The sequence below is a fragment of the Ovis aries genome, chromosome 17 (genome assembly GCF_016772045.2).
Source record: "Ovis aries strain OAR_USU_Benz2616 breed Rambouillet chromosome 17, ARS-UI_Ramb_v3.0, whole genome shotgun sequence".
In the NCBI taxonomy this organism is placed as follows: domain Eukaryota; kingdom Metazoa; phylum Chordata; class Mammalia; order Artiodactyla; family Bovidae; genus Ovis; species Ovis aries.
The window spans coordinates 65,675,846-65,697,398 of NC_056070.1; the positions used below are offsets into that span (position 1 = coordinate 65,675,846).

The 21,553-nt window shown below is 45.2% G+C and overlaps 1 protein-coding gene across 10 annotated transcripts in view; it reads left to right on the top strand.

The window, feature by feature from the left end:
- The window catches only part of GRK3 (G protein-coupled receptor kinase 3), a 116,529-nt gene extending 95,859 nt beyond the window's left edge, over positions 1-20,670 (top strand). For 7 of the 10 annotated variants that reach the window (XM_060400833.1, XM_042234746.2, XM_042234747.2 and 4 more), the window contains 8 exons: positions 2,449-2,515; positions 2,952-3,052; positions 3,730-3,796; positions 4,542-4,637; positions 8,070-8,232; positions 10,679-10,815; positions 13,143-13,256; positions 14,398-20,670. In XM_060400833.1, the coding sequence (XP_060256816.1) occupies positions 2,449-2,515; positions 2,952-3,052; positions 3,730-3,796; positions 4,542-4,637; positions 8,070-8,232; positions 10,679-10,815; positions 13,143-13,256; positions 14,398-14,559 (907 nt within the window). In that variant the 3' untranslated portion in view covers positions 14,560-20,670. Of the gene's footprint in view, positions 1-2,448; positions 2,516-2,951; positions 3,053-3,729; positions 3,797-4,541; positions 4,638-8,069; positions 8,233-10,592; positions 10,816-13,142; positions 13,257-14,397 lie in introns of those variants that run through there. The other 3 variants (XR_006056723.2, XM_042234748.2, XM_042234750.2) reach the window with 3 other exon arrangements.
- Positions 20,671-21,553: the final 883 nt, after the last annotated feature.

Consider the following 21,553-nt stretch of genomic DNA (forward strand, 5'->3'; position numbering starts at 1 on the left):
GGGGTTAAGAATTTGCCTGCAAGGGGCACACATTCATCCCTGGTCAAGGAACTAAGATCCCACATACACCGCAGCAACTAAGCCCACGCATCTAGAGCCCGCGCTCCACAACAAGAGAAGCCACTGCAACGAGAAGCCCACGCACCACAGTGAAGAGAGCGGCCCCCGCTCATCACAACTGGAGAGTGGCCCCTGCTCACCGCAGCTGGAGAAAGTCCACCCAGCAGCAGAGACCCAGCACTGCCAGAAATAACCCTGAAAAAGAAGGTGATACCAGCCAAGTTTCAAAACTTACAATGTCTCATGAATAGCATATTATTTGTTATTCTATCCCATTTGCTTTTTAACTGCAGTAATTTTACATTTTTTTCTCCTTGGAAACATCTAGGGTGCAAAGAATATTTCCAATCAAAATCCGTTTGAAAGATTAGTGTATGTTTGCTTGGTACTGATTCACCTTGTTTAGATTTTTTGTTTTTCCCCAAATGAAAGCTTTCAAGAGATGGAAATTAATGTGTTTTTCATTGCATAAGAAAGAAAATAAGCGTTGGAGTGCCCCCTCTCGTGCAAAGTGAGAACTGAAATATTTAAATAAATACTCTAAAGTGGAATCATCTCTGCAGGAGATGCTACGGTGCATAGTTTACCTAATTCAGTAAGCAGTAAGTAGATTGCAAGGGTGGGCACAGTTTTAATTAGTTTTTTTTTTTTCTAAATCACATTGAGTTATATATTCAACATCCTACTCTGTTTTATAGAACTATTTTGTATAATACCTTGCCTCAGCTTATGTTTTATATGCCTTATAAATAAACCTATGAAAGTGAAAAGTCAAAGTGTTAGTCGCCCAGGTGTATCTGATTCTTCACAACCCTGTGGACTGTAGCCCAGCAGACTCCTCTGTCCATGGAATTCTCCAGGCAAGAATGCTGCCATTCTCTTCCTCAGGAGATCTTCCCAACCCAGGGATAGAACCAGGGTCTCCTGCATTGCAGGCAGATTCTTTACTGTCTGAGCCTCCAGGGAAGGCCCAAATAAATCTGTAGGGCTGGTCGTTTAACAGGCATGTCTTTACTACCAGAAAATCCTATCATGTATGTCCCTTTTTAAATTTTCAAGTAAGTAAATAAGGCCAGGGTTTTCTAGTTTGTATGTTTACTAGTCTCTTTTAATGCTAGGAGCATCTTTATTTAAAAAAATATTCTATTGAAGCATAGTTGATTTATAGTGTTGTGCTAATTTCTACTGTACAGCAAAGTGGTTCAGTTATACGTGTATTTTTTTTTTCCTGTTCTTTTCCATTATGGTTTGTCATGGGATATTGATTATAGTTCCCTGTGCCGTGCAGTAGGACCTTGTTGTTCACCCATTCTGTATATAAGAGTTTACAGCTGTTAATGCCAAGCTCCCAGTCCACCCCTCTTCCCAGCCCTCTCCGCCTTGGCAACAGCTGGTCTGTTCTCTAGGCCTGTGAGCTGGTGTCTGTCTCGTAGATAAGTTCATTTGGGTCGTATTTCAGAGTCCGTGTATAAGCGATATCTAAGATTAACTTTAGCTTCAGCATTTTAAAAACATGGTCAAGAGTAGAAATAATGTCTTTACGAGGAGACATTTATTTTGTAAAGTTAGGTTCATCTGTCGCACGCGCCTGTCAGTTACCCACCGCACCCTCCCGTTGTCTCAGCTGCCGGCATGTGCATCATTTCAAGTCTTTCCTCTTACTGTTTCGGTGACGTTTGTGGCGTTATGCCATGTACAGGGAGAGAGACCGAGACGAGGTCTCCACGAATGACTTGCAGCCAGTAGCCAGGTCACAGTGTGAGCCCAGGGTTTCTGACTCAGATCTGGAGCCATTTGTAAGTTAGAACACGAGTGAGCAGTTCTCAGAACCCTGGAGGATCTGGGAGCACAGGGTTGGTTTGTATCTCTTATCACCAAAGGAATGTATTTCTTAAAATTACTGGGTTCTGGGGCAGGGGAGTATGTTCATTTTGTATTTTGGTTCAACAGCAGCTTTTTGCGTTGTTTGAGGGACTCATCCATTTTTTTCTAAAAAAAACTGTATGGACATTACTATTATCTCAAACACTAATGTGACCGATGTCATATGTATGACTTTCATTTTCATAAAAACCTGTTGGCTGATTTTTTTTTCCAAGTGATATTTTAAATTGTCATTTGGAATATATTTGCTAAAGTTTATTCTGGTAGAATGACTTCATTGACGTGAGTATCAAGAGTTCAAGTAAACATCAGCCTTGCTCATTCAGGACCTAAATGTCTGATTGGCAACCTGATCAGCAAGTTTCCCCCGGAAATGGTGTAGGTTCATGGCTTTTGTCTTCCTGCAGTTTTGAATGAGCAGTGACAGAACTGCTCAAATATTAGTCAATGGTATTTGCTGTTACCCAAAACCGTCTAGTAATAGAGTTTTCTTTGTTTCTCCAGTCACAGCCCTTTCAGACAACATAAAACCAAAGATAAGCATGAGATAGACCGAATGACTCTCACCATGGTAAGAAAGTAAAAAACCGTTGTTATTCTCATGATAATTTTCCTATCTCATTCTATTACAACTAGTATAAAAAAATGCTTTCTTAAAATAATGGAGATAGATGCCAAGGCAGATAACAAGATTTGCTAACAGACAGTAAGAGAAAGATACAGAAAAATCAAGACCAAAACTAAAGAGAAAAAAAAAAGGCAAAATGAATGGGACACAGAAGAGCGAGGAGACCCAATTCTTCTGGCTCCAGCCTGCCGATTGACTCTGGAAGTGATGAGTAGCTGCACTGGGTTTCTTTATAGAGTCAATGTTAGCTTGTGAGGTATCTGCAGTTTTCTTTAACACTATCCTTATGTAAGAAATCGCCTTCAAATCTGGTCGAGGGGGAGGGCACTGTTTCCACAGATGCATTTTTGAAGGCATGTCCCCCTCCTCCCACCCCCAGAACGTGGAACTTCCAGACGTCTTCTCCCCTGAGCTCAAGTCCCTTCTGGAAGGTCTGCTTCAGCGAGATGTCAGTAAGCGCCTCGGCTGCCACGGAGGCAGGTAGGCCGTCGCTTCTGCGTTTCGGCATCTCCCCCCAGAAAGCAGTACGGTTCCTCTCGATGTATCAAGAATCTACCGTTTCAGTTCGGGGTGGGTAGGGGAGGATCACGTCGGAGCTGTGTGTCTTCACAGGTCTGTGTTCCTCAGAGTCTGCAGCTCCTTCTGTTCCTTGTGAACTGAGCTTCAGCAGCAGTGCTCTTTGGAAAAGGTTGTTTTCTCCAGTTTATGAAGGGGTTTAGCATGCACCATTCTATTAAATGTCTAGTTTGCTTCGAAATTAGTACTTGTTGCTTTGATCTCTGTTATCTGATCTGTCAGGACTTGTAGACCTTTGCTGTAAATCTCTTTAACGTGTAGATCGCTCTAACTCAGTTCTTAGTTAAATTTGTTCTCACGATTGCAGATACACAGAGATAGTCTGCAAAAACCATAGGTTATCTTAGGCCGGGGTGAGCATCCCTTGTAAACGATCATGTGGGATCATATCCCTAGGCTCAGCGTGCAGCGTTTCTAAGCATCGCAGTGTTTCCTGGGAAAGGAAGCATATTTTACCTGCTGTCTTAAAGAACTAGAAACAGTTGTTGCTGCATGTCCTTAACAGGAGATGCCGTTTGCGAACCATTTCTTAGTTTTCCGAATGCAGACTTACTGCCACTGTGACTCTGTCTCTCCTGCAGCGCACAGGAGCTAAAAGCGCACGACTTCTTCAGAGGCATCGACTGGCAGCACGTCTACCTGCAGAAGGTACCCCTGCTGGGCCCCCACCCTGGTGCCAGCCCCGATGCTCCCTCCCGCTGCACCTTTGTCTGCAGCTCTGCATCCTGGCCCTGTCCCCAGAGTTCGCCCCCAGCTCTCCCATCCACAGCCCAGCTTCTTGCTCCTCTATCCAAGCACTGCCTGCTAGCTCATTCCCTTTGGGACCACTTCTTCCTCTTTGTTTATATGTAAAAAATATGCAGGAAACGTCCTGCGCTTACAGATGCCTTCAAGCCCAGCCCCACGTCATTTAAGAATTAGCATGACTGGGTAGCAGCATGAACCCCTTGGCTTATTGTAAGATATTCTTTAATGTTCTCTCTGATACAGGAAAACACCCCAAATTAAAGCTGTTGTTTTTCTCAGCGTTGATGATCAGCTTTGGACTCATCTGTGTACAGACTCACTTGAGGACTGATGCTCTGTTAGTCCTGCCTGTTTAGACGTAGAGTCAGGGCTCTGGTTCGGCTAGCATCAGCCTCGGGGTGTCTGTGGGTGGGGACACCCTCTCCTGCCCTGCCGCAGGCGTTTAGCCTCTAGCAGCTGGGTCGTGGAGGGTGCCTCTCCTTTGGGGGCCATTGCAGACCATGTACTGTGATTGTGAGAGCTTGAATGAGTGCTACACAGACTGTGGCACCTTGATGTCTTTCGCGGCAAACTCTTTATAGGACAGCGGGCTGGGCCCAGGGCCCGGTCCCCTGGTAACCAAACCCTTCTTCTCTGGCTCTTCCAGTACCCTCCACCCTTGATCCCTCCCCGAGGGGAAGTCAATGCAGCCGACGCCTTTGATATCGGCTCATTTGATGAAGAGGATACCAAAGGCATCAAGGTATACTTGTGAGGCTTGCTTTGGGGAGGGGGATTTTTTTCTTTCTTTCTTTCTTTTGGAAATCAGACTTCATAACTGTCTTAGTACTGGCCTGTTTGTGTTGGACTGTAACTTACAAATGAATATCCACATGTTTGATGAATGTAGAAGAGATTAAGACCTGAATTAGAGACTACAAAAGTGTTGTTTTTTTTTTTTTTAATTTGTGTATTTAGTCAGGTCTTAGTTGCAGCATACAGGCTTCTCTCTAGTTAGCAGTATGCGGGCTCAGTAGCACCGTGGCGTGTGGGATTTCAGTTCCCAGCCTGGGGATGGAACCTGCATCGTCTGCACTGGAAGGTGAATTTTTAACCACTGGACCGTCATGGGCGTCCCGTAGGAGAGCTTTCCTTGACCACCCATTTCATGTTTGATAAACTGAAAAATAGTCACATTGTTATTGATTTGGATAGATTAGTGGTTAACAGAAAACTCAGATGTATTATGAAGCACGAAAAACAACCATGCGATGGCAAACGTTACCTGGCTTCAAACCAGAGAGCCAGCCATCTTAATTCTCCCACATTTCCCAGTCTCTCTGTGTTAGGATGAAAAGGGCAAACAGCGTGAATCATCTCACACTTGTCAATCAAAAGTGAAATAATCACTGTTTTTTGTACATATAGCATCCTCTGCATTTTTCAAACTCTGGTTGCTATCATTGTTTTCCAAGTAGACAAGGGCATATTTAGAGATGATGAGTCATGAGACAAAGTCGCCCTCTTTCGGCTGCTGAGTCAAAGCATGTCACTGCATGTCAAGTTCTCACTGCTCCCACCTTCTCAGCTTCCCCCAGAGTCTCCCCCTCCCAAACAGCACAACCCTCTGAGAGCCGCCCCCCGCCCTGCCACCGTGTCCTTAGCGGCCCGCGTCCCTGGCCTTGTGTCAGCTCCCTGGTCTTTCCGACCAGGCAGCCAGCTGTAAATGTGATTGGTGTGCTCGCGGGGTCAGTTTCTCAGGATGGAGGGTGGTGGAGGAGCTCAGGAGCAGCACAGCGGAGAGGGCCACAGCCGCTTCCCTGGTCGGAACCTTGGCTCCCCTGGGGGTGACAGCCGACCACTGCCCAGAGGCCTGGCATCTCCCGTGGCCTGTACAGCAGGACTTGTTGGGGTGTAACTAGCACCCTGCAGCTTCGGGAGCAGCCCCTTTACAGGGTTATCTCAAAGGATCGCTGCTGTCACAGAAGAGTTTTGTCATCAGGCATGCTGCTCTCCAGCAAAGGACACTAAAAAGAAAGTGAATATCCCATGGGAGCCCATGAAATTTTTAATATTCAAAGGGGATTCTCATGCTTTTGGTTTTGTCAGCTGTAGTCTGGCCTTTGGAGTCAGACACCCTGGGCCCAGATGCACACTTAGTTCCAGAGTGAGCCGGGGCTGCTGCGGGAACCTCTGGAGCACTTCAACCCCCATGGAGTGAGCGATTTCATTGCCAGGCTTCCTCTGGGCTTGGGTCACCTGTGTCTGCCTCCCGGCAGTTGCGCTAACGCCTCCTGCTGTGCCGGTTTTGCTTCTTCCTGAGCCAGAGCTGAGAAGGCTGTGTCTCTTAAAAGCAGTCGAAATAGCACATCGTCTTTAAGGAAAAACAGCTCGCTTCTGGTAGGGCTTTGTTTCATGCATTTTTCACATAGGCTGAGTCATAAAGACCAAGGCTCTCTGGCCTTACAGGAGCTGGAACCCTTTATACATAAAGCAGAAAACGTCCATTTCGGAGCAACTGCTTGGGAAAGGAGGGTATTTTCACTTTCGCCAGACTCCAGAATCTGTCCCAGTGTTATCACAGGGTGCTGACCTAGCCTTGATGCTCTGACACTCCACTGCATGCACACACACACACACACACACACACGTACACACGTGTTCACACTCAGGACATCCGAAAGGTCAGCACCCGGCTTGGTTTGGGCACCTGAAGAAAGCAGAAAGGGGGAAAACAGTACACATTTTGACCTCAGAATCTTCACTTCAGGCTAACAGGTCAAAGGGCAGGTGGAGAACATCCCCGTTGGGACCTGGATGCAGGTTTGTCCAGTGGTTAGGTGGTTCAGGGATGTGCCAAAGGCCTGTGGGCCAGAGCCTCACCCTCAGTCTTTCTCCATTTTCCTTCCAAGTGACTTGCCTATAGTAAAATCTCTCCTGTACTCACCTCTCAGGCAAGGGAGTGAGTGAGTCAAGCTTCTAGAAAGAGCTGTGCTTTTGAGAAACAGGCCTGTTATTTTCTATCAGTAGGATCGCTTGTCTTTCTGCCACAAAACTGTAACTCAGATCTGAAAAAGTATTTTCTCAGCTCGCTTTCAGAGCACAGCCTCATTTAGGAGGAAGAATGAAGAATTCTGAGTAATAGTTTGGCAGAGAGATGCTGTCATTAAGTATAATTTTTATTATAGTGCCTCTGAAAGGCCAAGTTGCCTAAACTCTCCACGTGTCTTGAGATTAATCCTGCTGTTCAACTTGGATTCGTTGGAAGGTTCGTGGGTTGAACAGTAAATTCAGCCTGGTTGACCTTTTTGTATTTCTCACTTTCCAGATTAATGGAGGGTGGGCACAGAGCAGAGAGCCCTCCTGGGTTCTCCCTTGTTGATGTCTCTAAACCCATACAGCTCTGTTTTCCTGTCTTTACAAATAAAAAGTGTGTGCATGCTCAGTCCCTTAGTCGTGTCCAACTCTTTGTGACCCCATGGACTGTAGCCCACCAGGCTCCTCTGTCCTTGGGATTCTCCAGGCAAGAATGCTGGAGTGGTTGCCATTTCCTTCTCCAGGGGATCTTCCCGACCCAGGGATCAGACTCGCGTCTCCTGCATCTCCTGCATTGGCAGATGGATTCTTTAGCTTTATCGCCACCTGGGAAATCCCACGAATAGAATAGCCTCACTATAACTGAAATTTTCTGTAGTACTTTATAGAAAACCCCGTATATGTTAATTTTTAATTGGCAAAAACGAACTAAGGATGCTGTAGAAGATTGGCGTGAATCTGACTGACACAGGGTTGGAAGTGAAGTGTCCTTATCTTGTATCAGCCTGTGGTGGACCCCAGTTGTTGGGTTGTCCTTTGTTTTGTTTTCCTTTTTTTTTTCTAGAAAAACTTTATTGAAGTATAGTTGATGTGCAGTATTATATAGCTTACAGTTGTACACTGTAGTGATTCCCAGTTTTGAAAGGTTCTGCTCCATTTGCGGTCCTTATGAAACACTGGCCGTGTGCTCCGTGTTGTATAGTATATGCCTGACTGCTCGACGGTTGTCAGCAGAGGTTTATGACCGCTGAGAAGTCGGCTCCTAGTGGTTATAGCCTGTCGCCTCATTATCTTCTCACACACAGTTATGGTGCTTTGGGATCTGTTGCCTTTGTGAGCATGTCAAATCATACATGTCTTGATTTCTTAAAATAACAAGCTTCTTGATTGCGACCAAGAACTCTACAAGAACTTCCCTCTGGTGATCTCTGAGCGCTGGCAGCAGGAAGTGGCGGAAACGGTTTATGAAGCAGTAAATGCAGACACGGATAAAATCGAGACCAGGAAGAGAGCTAAAAATAAGCAGCTTGGCCACGAAGAAGGTAAAATAGCCGGTGTGTCTCAAGATGTTTCTAACGCGATGAATTTTCAAGATCTCTCGTAAAGCAGAAAACAGTATCTGGGTCATGAAGTCCTTCCAGCGGTGGGAGGGGGAGGGGATGCCGTCAGTTGTTTGAATTTTACCTGGCCCGGGAGTGTTCAGTGTGAAATGATACTGCAGAGTCGTTCGTCTTTATCTGTTTTATTTATTTTTTAATTTTTATTGAAATGTCGTTGATTTGAACATTGTGTTAGCTTCAGCTACACAGCAAAGTGATTCAGCTTTGCATGCATATGTAAATATGTGTATTCTTGATATTTCAAAGTCTTTAGTCCACGCACATGTAATATGTAGAGAGGTTGTCAGCAGTATTTTGTCAATGCTCTTGCCTTCTTATCTTGGAGTGTTTTAGGGCCAATTTGGAACCTTTTTTCCTTTAAAGAGTAAGTATGGTGGTGTCAGGAACAGGGCCAGCTTCATGGGCGTCTGGCCTGCCTGTGTGGTATCATTAGGACCCCACCTGCCCGCCCCTAGGTTAATGCTCTGCTGGCACCATCTTGAGGTTCTTAATAATTTTTTAACAAGGAACCTGCATTTTCATTTTCTACTGGGCCCCGAAAAGGGTGGTGTGGAACTTAGTATTACGTGTTTATTGTCAAGAGACACGAGTACGTACATATTACAAACAGCATTAAAGAGTCACCAAACCATAGTTTTATTGGCCATATTTGAGTGACCTACTAGGATTTCCAAAGGACAATACATCACATCCAGCATTAAATAAATTGGTCATTTTTGATTGACCAAATATTGCCTGTCTTGATTTTTCTAAGACTTTATGGATTTTGGATTTAAACTTGTTGTGGTTAGTGATTCAGATAGCTTTGGTTTTACTTCTAAGCAAAGACCTTCCTGAGGTTAACATATAGTAAGAATGATCAAAAACCATTTCAATCTATGAACAGCTTGCTTTGGTTGGGGCATCTTGATGCAGGGTTCCTGGGTCTTGTCAGTTCCTAGAAGGATTTATCACCTACTTAGAAAAGCGTCCTCCATCCCAGGATGAATGACTCCTTAGCTGAAAGTCACCTGAGTTGCACCAAGGGAGCGTGACAGCCCCTTTAACCCTGCTCACCTCCACTCTGCAGGGAAAGGGCCTTTATTTCTAAGCTATTCTGTAGAGAAGTGGATCCATTGAAATCACTCTAGACCACGTTTTCCAGAATGGATTTTACGCAGGAAATTACAGCCTCAGTAGTTTCCTCAAGGGAGACCCATGATGTCACTAGAATCTCGACAGATTGGACCCAGAAAACAAAAATACGTATCTTAATGACATTGTTGAAGTGTAGCCTTTTAACTAGAACTGCAATTAGAACATCTAACAGAACAATGAATTTATCTTCAAATATATGTAAGTAATTTTGATATAACTAGGTCTTGGGTGAGTATCTCAGAGGTCACCCTTACACAAAAATATAGTCTAGGCTTAGATCTCTGAAGTAAAAATAGAAGACTTGCACTTTAAGTATACTTGAGAAGTTCAGAGACCTTTTCCATTAAACTGGCAACTCCGTGAACCATCCCTCATCACCACGAACCGTCCTCTGGCCATGCCCTCTTTCATTCATCCCCTTCCTGCCTTTGTCCATGTGACACAACATGGGTTTTGCTTATTTATTACCTGAATCTCCAACTAAGAGTGTAAGCTCCCTGAAGGCGAGGACTTCTGTGTCTCTTATTCACTGCTGTGCCTAGCACCTGTGTATCCATTCCCTTCATAGCTGAATGACTGGGTGAGTGATGAATGAATGAATAAATGATTTTAGCATGATCACCAAAGCCTCTAAGGAAGGCAAAGCAAGCTACTTAAAATTGACCTTTTTTTCGAGACAGTACTTTGCTGTATAAATGTAATCAGAACTTGGGATGAGAGCGAATTAGCTTGGTCTCTCTACATAACCATATATTCGAAGGGTAATTATAACCTTAAGTGGAAGAAAGAATAGTTTTGATCCTTGTGTTACTTTGATTTCTTTGGACAAAGAAGCCTCTGCTGTTCTTTTTAATAGACCGTTAAAGGGAGACCCCCAATGTCATGTAAACACACAGGTGCTTTAGGCACAGTGTAATCACCCTCTGTTCCCCAACTGTCACCCTGCATAATGGAAACACTAGTTAGCAGACAAGCTTTTCCCTCTCAGAGTGATGGAGGAGCATCTTGAATTTATCAGAATATGGAGAAACAGCCATCTAATATGTGAGCAGAGAGCTGAAGAAGCTTGTTCTTTCATGTGCTTAAAAGCGAAAGTAATGATTTCTATAGAGTGTTCTCTTTATAGCAGCTTGTTCTTTTTCCAGAAAGCGTGTCATTCTTTTTTTCTGAGAAGCCTCCGGGCACGCTGTTTCCGACCCCGCTGAACGCTCCGCTGTGTTCTGTGCCTCAGATTACGCCCTGGGGAGAGACTGCATCGTGCATGGGTGCATGCTGAAGCTGGGGAACCCTTTCCTGACCCAGTGGCAGCGCCGCTACTTTTACCTCTTTCCGAACAGACTTGAATGGAGAGGAGAGGGCGAGTCGCGAGTAAGTCTGCAGCTTCGGCCCGGTGCTGGTTTCCATGGTGATTTTGTATCGCTGGCGTGTTCTGTAAAACCTCCCCCTGTGCTCTGCGTGTCTCTTCTAAGCTGTATATGTGAGATTTCTCATGTTCAGACTCTCAGACTCCTCCGAATCAAGGAAGGATTTGGTACCCCTTGAAAATAGAATGTGCCATCCAGGGAAATCAGAACAGGCAGGTTTGCGGAAGGCTGGAGAGCAATTGGGTGGATCCCAAAAGGGGACAAAAACTGGGACTTTGGAGTCAGAGGTGTTCAGACACACTGCTCGTGTCTCTGGGACTCAGAAGCACATTATGTTGACTGAGCCTCAGTTTCCTCATCTGTAAAAGGGGAGACGTGGAAATGGTAACAATATAAAGCAAGCTATACTCCAATAAAAATTAATATTAAAAAAAGAGAACAGGAATAGTAACAACTACTACAGTGTTTGCATATTTATCTTGGGCCAGATGCTGTACACACACACACACACACACACACACTTAATTTGCTTAGCACCCTTAGAAGTCTAACCTTATAAAGAGAGAACCAGGGCTTAGAGAGGGAAGGTCTGGTCGCAGGGACAGGTTTGGGTGAGGAGTGATTCTGACCAAGGTCTGCCTGTCTCCATGATGAGGCCTTCCTGAGTCGGGGTCAGGTGAAACGAGGTCATTGCTGTAGCCCAAGAAGCTTGGCACCGAGGTCAGAGCACCTGACCCTCCTGCTTTGCCGCACCTGTCTGGAAGACTAGAAGTGGGCTTCATCCAATTAGACAGGAAGACAGATACGGCAGGCTTTTAAGGTCCTTTCAAGGGCTAATGTTTATGAACGAGAAGAAAGAAATTTCTGATCCCTGCCATCACTGGTAGGAGGCTGGGCAGCATTTATTAAATGCCTGCTGTGTGAAGAGCCATGGGCTCGTGTCCATGGAAGGGAGTGACCCAGGTGGAAGGGTTTCTGCTCTTGGAGAGGGAAGGTTGGTCATCATAAGCAGGACAGCGGTCCCAACTGTGAAAAATGTAGTGGGTGTATCAGAGTACGGCTTCCCCTTGCCTGGAGCATGGAGCCCACCAGTGGTGAGCCCACACCTGGGGTATTCGGCTTTGGAATGAGTTTTACAAACCCTAGTTGGTGAAGATGCCATTTAATTGTGAGTGACTGCTGCCTGAGCATGACCGCATTCTCCACAAACGAGCAGAATCTTCTCACTACTACTAGTGCCGTAGAAGTCATCTTCTAGAAATTAGTGCAGCCAGGATTGGAGCTGAGATTGAGAAAACTCTATGGGAGGATCCTCAGTTATAACTCAGGTACTAGTAAATATTGTGTAATATAAAATACACTTATAAAATATGTGTATATGATTATATTTTATATAATATTACATGTGTATTTTTTACATTGCAGAATATAATTCTATAATGTACTTTAGTATTAATCCATACATATATCATTATATATAATGTTAATTTGCAGTTAGTGTGTGGCCTTAGTAAGTCACTGTTGTACACATTGAAAGGAGATTATCTCACTTTTCAGAATAATCAAAACTAAAAAAAGATAATCTTATTTTGTTTACCATTGGCTGTGACAAATTACCTTGGTTTTAAAAGAATATTTAGTGTCTATTCATGAAGCTCTGTCATGTGCTTGGGTAGATTCGTAAGTTTAAGTCAGGAGAAAAGAAATGTGAGCTTATGATGGTGTTGTTTTTCATTTAGGATTCCTGGAGTATTTACCCCAAAAAACATAAAATGGTAAGGTGCTCAGAGTCACTGATGCAGTGATGCCATGGACCCAGAGGGACCATCCTTTCTGCACATCACCTGTGTTTATAGCATTATTTCGATATGACCAGAACCGCAGTTGCGTACAAGCTAACATGCCCAGACGTTTCCTGAGCTGCGGGTTCAAAGCCAGTGCCACCCCTGTGGCTCCTGCATATCATGTGTATCGCCTCATTGTTCCCTCACAGCAGGGTTGATTGCGTCCAGGGGAGTGTGTGATACCGGAGAGGTGCGTGCAGTCCACACTCGTCCCCACGTCAGTACTGTGCTGAGGGAACAGCTTTGCTTTCTGCCTCGTAGAGCTATTTCTCTCTTTGCAGCTTTCTTTGAGATATTTTGAATTTTTGTACGTTTCCCTTGTAGTTGTTTCTCCCCCACTTCTAGAATATCATCAAAGAAAGAAAAATGGCTGTTTTTTTTTTTCCTTTACTTTATCTGAGCTGGTAGTTTTCAGTATGATTTATTTACTTAAAAATTCACACAATAATGAGTGAAGTAACTCATCATCTCTTATTTTTACCAACAGCAAAATTTACTGACAATGGAACAGATTGTGTCCGTGGAAGAAACTCAGATTAAAGACAAAAAGTGCATTTTGTTGAGAATAAAAGGAGGGAAGCAGTTTGTTTTGCAGTGTGAGGTGAGTCTTCATTGGTATTTTCCACAGGGGTGAAAGTTCCAACAATTATGTAACCGTTCAGCAAAGATGCCTGCCTGCCTATCTAACATTTTGTCAGTCCATGCTTTATCACTCACAAACTTAGCAAGAAAGTCAGAAGATATAAGTTTTTGGCAAATTATTTTAAAAGAAATGTTCTTAGAAGATGACAACAGGAAAGACAGGAAATCATGTGGTTCCCCCCTCTCTGGAAACCATCCAGTAATTAATAGGGGCCTCAAATTACATTTGTCCCACAGTTTCCCAGATCTGCTCTGCTCTTTCAGAATGTTTAAATTGAGGTTTGTGTTTAAGTAAACATAAGATCCCCAAATAACTGTGAACAGGGAAATGCCATTTTTCTTTCCCTGAAGTTCTATCATAGCCCAGACTTAATTCCTGAACACTTACCTACTGAGGTATTGAGGGAGGGTGTGGAGGTGTGAAAAAAGAGCATATTTGGAGAAAGAGCAGTAGCAGATACAAAGATGTGTTTATTTCGTGACTTCAACACGTTTCTGCTGGGGCAGGGGGTGGGGGTTGTGTGTGTGTGTGTGTGTGTAAAGAGAGAGAGCATGTTTAAAGAGATAAACCAAGAGCTGATCGAAAAACATATGCTTAATTACTTCATGGCATCATTACACATGTGAAGGTGCTTCTTAAATTTGTGAACATTCCTCCCTGGGGACTTCCCTGATGGTCCAGTAGTTAAGACTCCACGCTGGCACTGCAGGGACATGGGTTCAGTCCCTCGTTGGGGAACTAAGATCCCATGTGCTGTGCAGCTCAGCCAAAAAAAGCCAACTCCTCATTTTATCTTCTAGACTTAAGTTGTGGTAAGACATCAGATATCGCAGGTGATTGCTCTACAGAGTCAAGGCAGCAAGTCTCCTAGTGGGGCTGTATGAGGCTCCTCTGAAGGGCGTCGTCCCTCCTCTGAGCAAGGGGCCCGTGGGGGAAGCCTCTGTGCGACTCCCCCCTTCCTCACCGGCCTGGGGGCGGGACATGGGGTGTGCTTTCCCTAGGGGGTTCCGAGGCCATCTGGACTCGCCAGAGGCTTCCACATGTGTCAGCAGAGCCGTGACACTGTCCCAACTCCTCCCCTCCATGTGTTTGCCCTCAGAGTGACCCGGAGTTTGTGCAGTGGAAGAAAGAGCTGACAGAGACATTCATGGAAGCCCAGCGGCTGCTACGGCGAGCCCCCAAGTTCCTCAACAAATCCCGCTCGGCCATCGTGGAACTCTCAAAGCCACCCCTCTGCCACAGGAACAGCAACGGCCTCTGAACCCCTGACCAATGGGGAGGGTTCCGGGAGAAAGCACCTCCTCTGGGCGGTCCACGTGGGCTGCTCAGTCCTCAGAGTGCAGCCTTGGGGAAAAGTGTGAGGATGAGAGACGGAGTCGCTCCCCTCTGGGGTGCTCTGTGGCTGGGGTGGGGCCAGGACCCCGAGATGCTTCTACTAGGAGTGGTGACCACCGTCAGGCTCGGGGGCACTTCCTCCCTCCTAAGGGCCTCCTGCCACCATCGCATCTCTCTGTCCTCAAAACTACTGAAGAAATGCAAATCTCCTTTTTTGCCATACGTTTCTTTTGGTTATGGGTGAACCTAGAACTTGAAATGCTTCCTGCTGATCACGGCACTTTTTACATCCGCTGTCAAGCATATCTCAGACTTGCTAAGATGGGATTGAGCAGTCTGCTGTTCAGATCACCCTGCACTGCCACGTTCTGTCCATCAACAGCCACTCCTGGGTTTGACTGTCTTTGTTCCGTGCTACTAGGGGGATGGCAGACCCCCCCGGGGGTGTCTCTCATTCTCCCGGGCTTGAAAGCTGCAGAGGTTTTCTTAGAGGGTTGCACCTGGGCCCTCCCCATGGGTGCTGCACCCACGGGTACCACCCTGCCTGTGACAGGGAGCTTAGGCAGCTGGGGATCGAGGACTCTGCCCCCGACCCCACCCCTGCCCCCTGAGGGTGTGGAAGCACTCAACTCTGGAGGCATCAGATCACAGATCTTCAGAAGGTTCGCAGTGGCTCTACCCAGAGGCAGTGGTGGTTTACATCTCAAGGCAATAGCTATTTTCAAAACCCTCCAAGTCCACAGCACTTTCCTGTGTCTGGGTGCCCGGGACCGCCTGGGGGCGGGGGGCGCCTGTCTTGGGTTTGGACAGAAGCGGTCATGTGACCCAGCACCTCTGGTTCCCTCTGCCTGACCTCAGGAAGCATCGCGGTAATGAATGGGTCAATAAAGAAACTAGGTTTGAGATTTTAGTATAATTTAAAATGAATATTCTTGAAAAAGGAATGCCGAAGATGAATGTGCCAGTGGGGTAGCTGTGGGTGTTGAACGCGTGCTGCCGTTCAGCTGTCATCAGTGACCCCGGGCCCGGACGGGCTGTCCTGTGACAGCAGTGCCTGGTTCCTGGTGGCCGTCCTCTCCCCGGGCTTGGAGTCAGGCCCCGAATAAGTGCTGGCCTCTGAAACCCAGTGTGTTTCCCAGTGATGTCCTCCGTGTCGTCAGACTAAAAATAATGACAGTAATTCTCAAAGTCAACGTTTTTGTCCTGTTCTTAGTGCACTTCTATTGTCTGTTTCCAAGTCGACTGCTCACAATATAAATAACTTGACATCATAATTATCTGTATCCTGTCCTCGATATTTTTAGTGGTTCCAAATCTCTGTGTTTACATTCGTGTGCCGTGCTCACCGGGAAAGTCAGTCCTTCTTAACGAAATGACGTCCTGAGAGTTTGGGAAGATAGTTACTGAAAGAGCCTTTTGTTTCGTAGGAATTACCTTGGAAAAGAATCTGCGAGGCTTACTGTTTGTCTCACTGGCTAGTTGGAGTGTAATACACATGTTCTGCTCTCTGCTGTTTGCAGTGTAGAAGTCGGGGCCTACTATTTACATGGATTCTCCTGATTTAAAAGGGAAGAAGAGTGTTCAAATTCTATTTTTTTTTTTAAGTTGAAATAACAAAAAGACGGAGAAGGGAAAGCACTTCATGACGAGTGAACATCTTCCCATAGCGACTGTGTCACCGCCTGCGCTGCTGTAGCGGCTCTGTTGCAAGCGCGCATGTGCTCAGCGCTTACGTTCAGAGATGAGTAAATGGCAGTTTAGAAATTGCCGAGCCTCGCGCTTCTGCCAGAGTAGAGATGCAACCTCTCATGGAGAAGGTACACGAATTCCTCAGGGGTCTGGGCTTAGCATCCCAACATTGCGTACCCAGGGCACCAGCTATGCCAGTTTGCATCTCTGAAAAACATCATTTAAGCTCTGGACCAGAACATAAGGTCATCTTCCCTTTGGAAAAGAAAAATGAATTGGAAACACCCCGAAAGCCCTGTTGCCTCAGATTTATTCCAAGTAAACTTTCACACTTCCTCAACTCGAGATAAGGACAGGGCTGAGAAGTGACACGTGGGCGTCATCTATTGAAAGTACTCTGTGAGGTTAGGATGAGTGGCTTTTTTAGGGCGGGTCCTGGGTTGTGTTGGGGTCTAGTTTGACAGCCCCGGAGAGGCCAGTCTTCCTCCTGAACTCATTCGTGCAGCCATTCTGATGGGGTACGTGTCTCTGCTGCCAGATGGAAGACTTTTTGGGAACCCTTCTGTGCCACTGTGGTACCCACATGGCCAAAGAAGTCGGTTGTTTTCAGAAGGCTTGGTATACATGGCTGTTTTAGGTCTTCATGTTTGGCTGTAACTACGTTTGGACCGTTCAAAAGGATAGAATTGAGCACAAGTATTATCATTATTTTAGATTTATAATGGTTGGGATGTTTTAACGTTGTCGGAGAAAATCGTCGAAGCTGATATTTTTATAAAATTATGTTAACAATGTCTCGATTTCATAAATCAAAGGGATCATTAAAGCAAAGCCTAAAAATTGATTACGCTGCTATGCGACATCTATGAAATGAATTAAAAGCTTTGGAGAATCCAAGGTTATTTATTTCTCTTTTTCGGCCTGTTAACATTCTCCTTGGTGCATTTATCCCCGTATGTCATTGGGGTTCGTGGTTTTTTCCTTCTCTGTCATGTTTAAGTATGATTTTTCAGCAAAACTGCTAGAAACCAGCTGTTGTTTCACTGCTAAGAAGAACGTTTCACTACTTGTGCCTCTAACTGGTCAATTCACCGACAGGACAACTTCAAGTTCTGTATGTAAAGAGAAGAAAGACAGCATTCTGCTCAAGAAAGAGCAACAAAGCTGGAGAAGTAGATGGGGCAACAGCCACAAACAGCGACCTTCTTAAAGCAGTGTTTCGCCTTGATTTGCAGTTTGAAATGCTCCCTACAGACAGTGGCAACAATTGTTTGAAGACCCTCACTGGTCATTTTTTAAAAATGTCATTGACCAGTTGACAATGTGGTTTAACTCTGAAGATCAAAATGTGTTCCCCAGCACCACCTGAGGATTTTTTTTTTTTAAATTTCATTTGGAATTTGTAGTTTAGTCAATCCAATACAACGTTTGACTTTTTCTGTGGAATTGACTTTCCTAACGTTTCAAAATTTTAACCCATCAAGAAGAAAAGAAAATTCTCAAAGCTGGACTTCTTTTTGCTCAATGTAAATCTGTTAAAAAAATTTGCAGTGTGCTGGTGTAAGATAAAACTTTTCTTGCGTGATTTAATTAGTTGTGATTTTTCTCACTTACATTCAGGGAAGTGTATGTGTGTTATTCCGAGATACTTGAGGAGTGAATGCCTTGCCTGCCAGGGGATGGGTGTGTTCTTTGTACCCAGAGAGGAGTCAGCTTTCATTCAGATCTGTGACAGATGCTGAGAAATCCTGGTAGAAGTGGGGCAAAGAGAAAAAGGAGTGTATTTGCTGGTAAAAACCCACCTCTTTACACCATCAAGGACCACGGAAGTTACAGTTAAACTTGGGGCTTCAGGGTTGACCTCCTCTTAGAAGAAGAGGAGTTGAAAGTAACTCTTGTAAGACTTGGTCTCTCTGACTGTGGAGCTGCTGGACTTATAAGATACTGTTTACTTTCCACTGGGACTTTACGTTGCCCCTGTTTGTCATCCAGCACCCCGGGGAAGGCTCGTGGAGCCCAGAGCTTGCTGCCTGTCTGGCTGTGTGTGCCTGGAAGCCAAGCAGGGGCCAGAGTGGAGGTTGTGGGTGTCTGTCAGTGCCCTGCCCTGCAGGTCAGGTGGGGATGTGGCCGCCCAGGCTCTGAAGTTACTGTAATTCCCTGCCAATAACAAGATGAGGCTTGCCGCTTGAGCCAGGCGGAGTGAGCTCTCACAGTTTTTAACTTTTCAAAACATTTTTTTTCCCCCTAAAGTTCTAACATGGTTTTTCCTCCTGCATCGGGTTGGCTTGAGAAGCTTTAAACAATTAATCATTTAAATTCATGTTAATAAGAATTTTTGTATCCAGGCCACATTTTAAAAAATTTACTGTAGAATGAATGAAAGTTGAACTCTAAAATGATACTTCTTGGTTTCCTCGAATCATAATAGCCTTTAGATTTCCTTCATCCTCAGAGACTTAAGAGAGCCATTCTCTGACAAGAGGGTGACAGAGATGCCCAGCTCTGGCAATGGGGACACAAGTGACCGGCCACTTCACTGGCATGGCTGGGTTAGCACTTACTGATAAATGTAGCACCCCAAATTTTAAATTGCCTTTATTAAAAACACACGTTACAGAAAATGGATTAACAGTATATGCATTCATCCAAACCATATATAGGAAAAATTTAATTCTTCATTTCAGACTTATACGACTCATGTTCTTACAGTAAACTCTCTTATACCTAAAAAACCTCAAAGTCATCTCTGAAAAACTGATAACTATGCTTCCATTTTAGTTTTTTTCCTAACATAAAATGTGTCTCATGTGAGGGTACAGAAGGGAGAAATATTTCTAATCATGTATTCATATTTCAAAGGACTTGAAATTCAACTTCTTGTTTCTTAGTTGATATATTCCATGATGTACATTTTATATATGGTTTATAAGCTAAGCACTGGCCATTTTTTTTAAGTTTTATTGTTTGTATTTTTCTATGTTTTAACTAATAGATGTGGCTTTTTTTCTGGGTAACATTAAGATGCCAAACTACATATATATATATATATAAACAAGAGTTCTATTTTAGCACAAAAGCGTTTTATATTATTTATTGAACCCTCTCTTTGTTCTCATCAAAAACATTCCTTACTGCTTCTGCTCCTTTTTATTTGTATAGTTTGTTATTTAAGAAAACACACTCCTTTCTGTTTAATTTTGTTTTGTTTTGTTCACAAAATAAAAGCCTATAGTAGTGTGGGGGCGTGTGGACATCCCTTCTCACGGCCGCAGACTTTTTTCAACAACAGCTAACCCTCAGACCTGTGCCGAGAGGCACGTGCACTTCTTGGGTAACATCTGACCGTGAACTTGCCATGAAGTACTGCTTTCATCTACCTCTTCTGAAGGCTCTGTGCTTGTGGACAGGTTCCCTGAACGCGTCACTCTAGACCAGCTCCATCATAGAAGAACTTCAGGAAAGCATGTCGGAGTCCTCTCCTCATGATGTCGATTCCACAGCAGCACGTAGGGGCCCCAGCAAGCAGGGCAGGTAGGTACTCGTATGGCCAGCCTTCGGGAGCTGAAGTCCACCTGCAGAACATCACTTCTGACTCTTCCTTGTGCCGAATCCCTCAATCAATCTTGCCATCGCCTCAAGATTTGACCGTAGCACCTGATTCGTCAGCTACCTAAATGGAAGCCTCTTCTCCACGATCTTTAGAAAACGGCCGACTGGGTTTAAAAGCAGCACTTCTGGGAGCAGCTCCTTCGAACGCGACTCTTCGCACCTCGCTGATTCAAAATGATTTGGGAAATGGGCTTGTCCACCGTTAAAACTTTGTAAAAGGTCTTATTTTGGAGCAGACCTTTGAGGGGTCCACTTGAAATAGAGTGAAGATGGGTCCCTGTGAGGAGTGAGCAGGTCTGTCCTCACACGCTGACATTTTTCTCTCCTTGTGTCCCCTGCTGCATAACCATCCACGTGGTCACATATTTGTTCTGTTTGTGGCCAAAGGGTAACACCTTTGAAGAAATAAATCCGTTTTTTCTTGTGCATTGCTATACCAAAATAGGTCAGTGAATGCAATTTTATAAATCTAACGATTGTACCTGTTTTCTGGTTTTCTCTCTCTTCCCATTGATTGTGCCAGCGGAGGTCACAGCCTCCTCTTAGTGTGTGGTTACCGGCCTGAAATCGTTTCCCGTGTGAGATGCTGGGCCAGGTCCGAGGTTACCTGCCCCGTGCATGGCATGTCACTGTTGGTTAGCATCGCCATTTTTCATGGTTATTTGGGGGGCAGGCAGGCTGGTTTTCTTTGTTGATAAATTACTTATATAAACCTCAATAAAAAGGATCTGTATACAAAGAGACTTAACTTTGGTGTGCTGTTTTTCCACCCAGCTAAAACCTCCATTTCTTCATCAAGCTATTCGGTTATCAGGAGGTGACTTTGTAAGAAATCCTGATTTGGGGGGAAATTCACACAGAGGCAGATTTTATTGTAGGAAGGGAACTGCCAACAAGCTTTTTCTGCCAATTTCAAGGATTGTTGGAGCACAGCCAAGTTCAGTGTCAGGGTTTGGGAGACTAACCTGCTTGTGGAAGGCATGGAAAGGCGCCAGGAAAGTCTGGGAGAGCCGGGAGGTCTGTCTCGTCTCCAGTTTTTTTAGGAGATCAGCCAGGCCTCCCGCGTGTACTCTCAGGGTGACCCTGGCGTCCCTCCCAGACGTTAAGGCCTCTCCTCCATCCCTGCTCCCACAAAGACCTGAGGAGAGACCCCCGTGGCGTGTGTCAGTTTAAGACAGAAATTTAAGGAGGTGGTGGCCCCAGAGCCACAGGCATGCCTGGGCATGACTGCTGGCTTGTTGGTCCACAGGTTGAGGGTAGGGTAGGTACCTCTCTCCTTGAGCTGGAGATACCTGTCCCTGACTGGCTCAGGAAAGACGGCCATCACGGTTGGCCCATGGAGTGTATTTGTATTTGCCAACTTGAAAACCTCTCCCAAAACAGTCGACAGGACCCCCAGCTGTGGAGCACATGGTCATTATCACGGGCAAAGGGCACCCTGGTAGCAGAGCCCTTGGTGTGACGCAGTAGGTAACCAAGGCCCACTCCTGAGAGCTGCAGAGATCCGGTCACCCCTTGGCACCCAGGAGCAGAGGGAGAGGCCTGGGGACCCTACTCCCAGCAAGGTCACTGGGTAGCCTCTTTGGTCCTCTGTTCTCTCATCCCTATATTAAGAGAGTTGA